Source organism: Tachysurus vachellii, chromosome 20, assembly GCF_030014155.1.
Source record: "Tachysurus vachellii isolate PV-2020 chromosome 20, HZAU_Pvac_v1, whole genome shotgun sequence".
Taxonomy (NCBI): Eukaryota; Metazoa; Chordata; class Actinopteri; order Siluriformes; family Bagridae; genus Tachysurus; species Tachysurus vachellii.
Window position 1 is genome coordinate 21,850,978 of NC_083479.1, and position 2,500 is coordinate 21,853,477.

At 50.6% G+C, this 2,500-nt stretch overlaps 1 protein-coding gene across 1 annotated transcript in view; it reads right to left on the reverse strand.

Moving 5' to 3' along the window:
* Positions 1–1,898: 1,898 nt before the first annotated feature.
* The window catches only part of cwc27 (CWC27 spliceosome associated cyclophilin), a 32,741-nt gene continuing 32,139 nt past the window's right edge, over positions 1,899–2,500 (reverse strand). Inside the window, exon 14 of the mRNA XM_060896253.1 lies at positions 1,899–2,200. Within this exon, the coding sequence (XP_060752236.1) occupies positions 2,038–2,200 (163 nt within the window). The 3' untranslated portion in view covers positions 1,899–2,037. The remainder of the gene's footprint in view (positions 2,201–2,500) is intronic.

The window sequence follows — 2,500 nt, forward strand, 5'->3', positions numbered from 1 at the left end:
AAGCAGATGGTGAGGAAGCAGATCCAGCTTTAATAGTGCTGAAGATCTCAGTACAGTCTGATGAAGCAGGTGAAGAGGAGAAAAACACTGCTGCATCAAATCCTACACAAGCTCACATTATTCACTTTCTGCTCCTGTGAAAACTCTGTGTCTCTGTCTGTGTCTCTGTCTCTCTCTGTGTCTCTCTCTGTGTCTCGGTCTGTGTCTCTCTGTCTGTCTGTGTCGCTCTCTGTGTCGCTCTGTGTCTGTCTGTCTGTGTCGCTGTCTCTGTCTGTGTCTCTGTCTGTGTCGCTCTCTGTGTCGCTCTCTGTGTCGCTCTCTGTGTCTGTCTGTGTCTCTGTCTCTCTCTGTGTCTCTCTGTCTGTCTGTGTCGCTCTCTGTGTCGCTCTGTGTCTGTCTGTCTGTGTCTCTGTCTCTGTCTGTGTCTCTGTCTGTGTTGCTCTCTGTCTCTCTGTGTGTGTCTCTGTCTGTGTCGCTCTCTGTCTCTGTGTCGCTCTGTGTCGCTCTCTGTGTCTCTCTGTGTCTCTGTGCGTGTCTCTGTGCGTGTCTCTGTCTGTGTCTCTCTCTGTGTCTCTCTCTGTGTCTCTGTCTGTGTCTCTCTCTGTGTCTCTGTGCGTGTCTCTGTCTGTGTCGCTCTCTGTGCGTGTCTCTGTGCGTGTCGCTCTCTGGGTCTCTGTCTGTGTCTCTGTCTGTGTCTCTGTCTGTGTCGCTCTCTGTGTCTCTCTCTGTGTCGCTCTCTGTGTCGCTCTCTGTGTCTCTGTCTGTGTCGTTCTGTCTCGGTCTGTGTCGCTCTCTGTGTCTCTGTCTGTGTCGCTCTCTGGGTCTCTGTCTGTGTCTCTGTCTGTGTCTCTGTCTGTGTCTCTGTCTGTGTCTCTGTCTGTGTCGCTCTCTGTGTCGCTCTCTGTGTCTCTGTCTGTGTCGCTCTCTGGGTCTCTGTCTGTGTTGCTCTCTGTGTCGCTCTGTGTCTCTCTCTGTGTCGCTCTGTGTCTCTCCCTGTGTCTCTGTGCGTGTCTCTCTCTGTGTCTCTCTCTGTGTGTGTCTCTGTCTGTGTCGCTCTCTGTGTCTCTGTGCGTGTCTCTGTCTGTGTCGCTCTCTGTGTCTCTGTGCGTGTCGCTCTCTGGGTCTCTGTCTGTGTCTCTGTCTGTGTCTCTGTCTGTGTCTCTCTCTGTGTGTGTCTCTGTCTGTGTCGCTCTCTGTGTCTCTGTGCGTGTCTCTGTCTGTGTCGCTCTCTGTGTCTCTCTCTGTGTCGCTCTCTGTGTCTCTGTGCGTGTCTCTGTCTGTGTCGCTCTCTGTGTCTCTCTCTGTGTCGCTCTCTGTGTCTCTGTCTGTGTCGTTCTGTCTCGGTCTGTGTCGCTCTCTGTGTCTCTGTCTGTGTCTCTGTCTGTGTCTCTGTCTGTGTCTCTGTCTGTGTCTCTGTCTGTGTCTCTCTCTGTGTCGCTCTCTGTGTCGCTCTCTGTGTCTCTGTCTGTGTCTCTGTCTGTGTCTCTGTCTGTGTCTCTGTCTGTGTCTCTCTCTGTGTCGCTCTCTGTGTCGCTCTCTGTGTCTCTGTCTGTGTCTCTGTCTGTGTCGCTCTCTGGGTCTCTGTCTGTGTCTCTCTCTGTGTCGCTCTCTGTGTCGCTCTCTGTGTCGCTGTCTCTGTGTCTCTCTCTGTGTCGCTCTCTGTGTCGCTCTCTGTGTCGCTCTCTGTGTCGCTCTCTGTGTCGCTGTCTCTGTGTCTCTCTCTGTGTCGCTCTCTGTGTCGCTCTCTGTGTCGCTCTCTGTGTCGCTCTCTGTGTCTCCCTCCCCCCCCCACCCTCCCTCCCTCCCCGTTTATAAAACACTCCAAAGTGAGATTAAGAACATCACAAACACAAGCAAATTTCTTTAAATCATCACAAGCTCCAGTTTTAGGTACAAAACAAACATTTATTAATTGGGTCGTGAACATAACTCCAGTTCTCTTTAGTGAACTAAATTTACAGCGAGGTTGATCACACATGTTCTCTGTGGATCCTCACATGGTGTTGATGATAATCAGCGAGGAGGAGGAGGAGATGATCACCACTTGGCCTTCTTCTCCTTCAGAAGTTTCTTGCTCTCCTCCCGTCTGCGCTTGTTGACGGGGTTCCGAGGGTCGTAGATCTCGAATGTGTCTTCATCCTGCATGTTGGCATCCTTCACCTTCTTGGTTTGTTCATCAAACTGCAACACGTGAGACATCCTACAGCAGAAGGAAGAAAAAACAAGACCATAAGAGATTACACACACAGGCTTCCACACACTCCTTCATCTTTCCTTACTTCCACCTTCCTTTTGCCCATCCATCCTTATATACTTCCTTCCTACCTTCATTTTCAAGACCCTTTTTTCCCTTCCTTGTATCCGTCTGTCTTTCCTCACACATTCCATCCTCACACCCTTTTTCTCCTTTCACTCCTTACACCTTCATTCATTTCTACTCTCTCTATTCCCCATCACCACCTTCCTTTCATCATCATTTTCTCCTTCCTTTCTCCCTGCT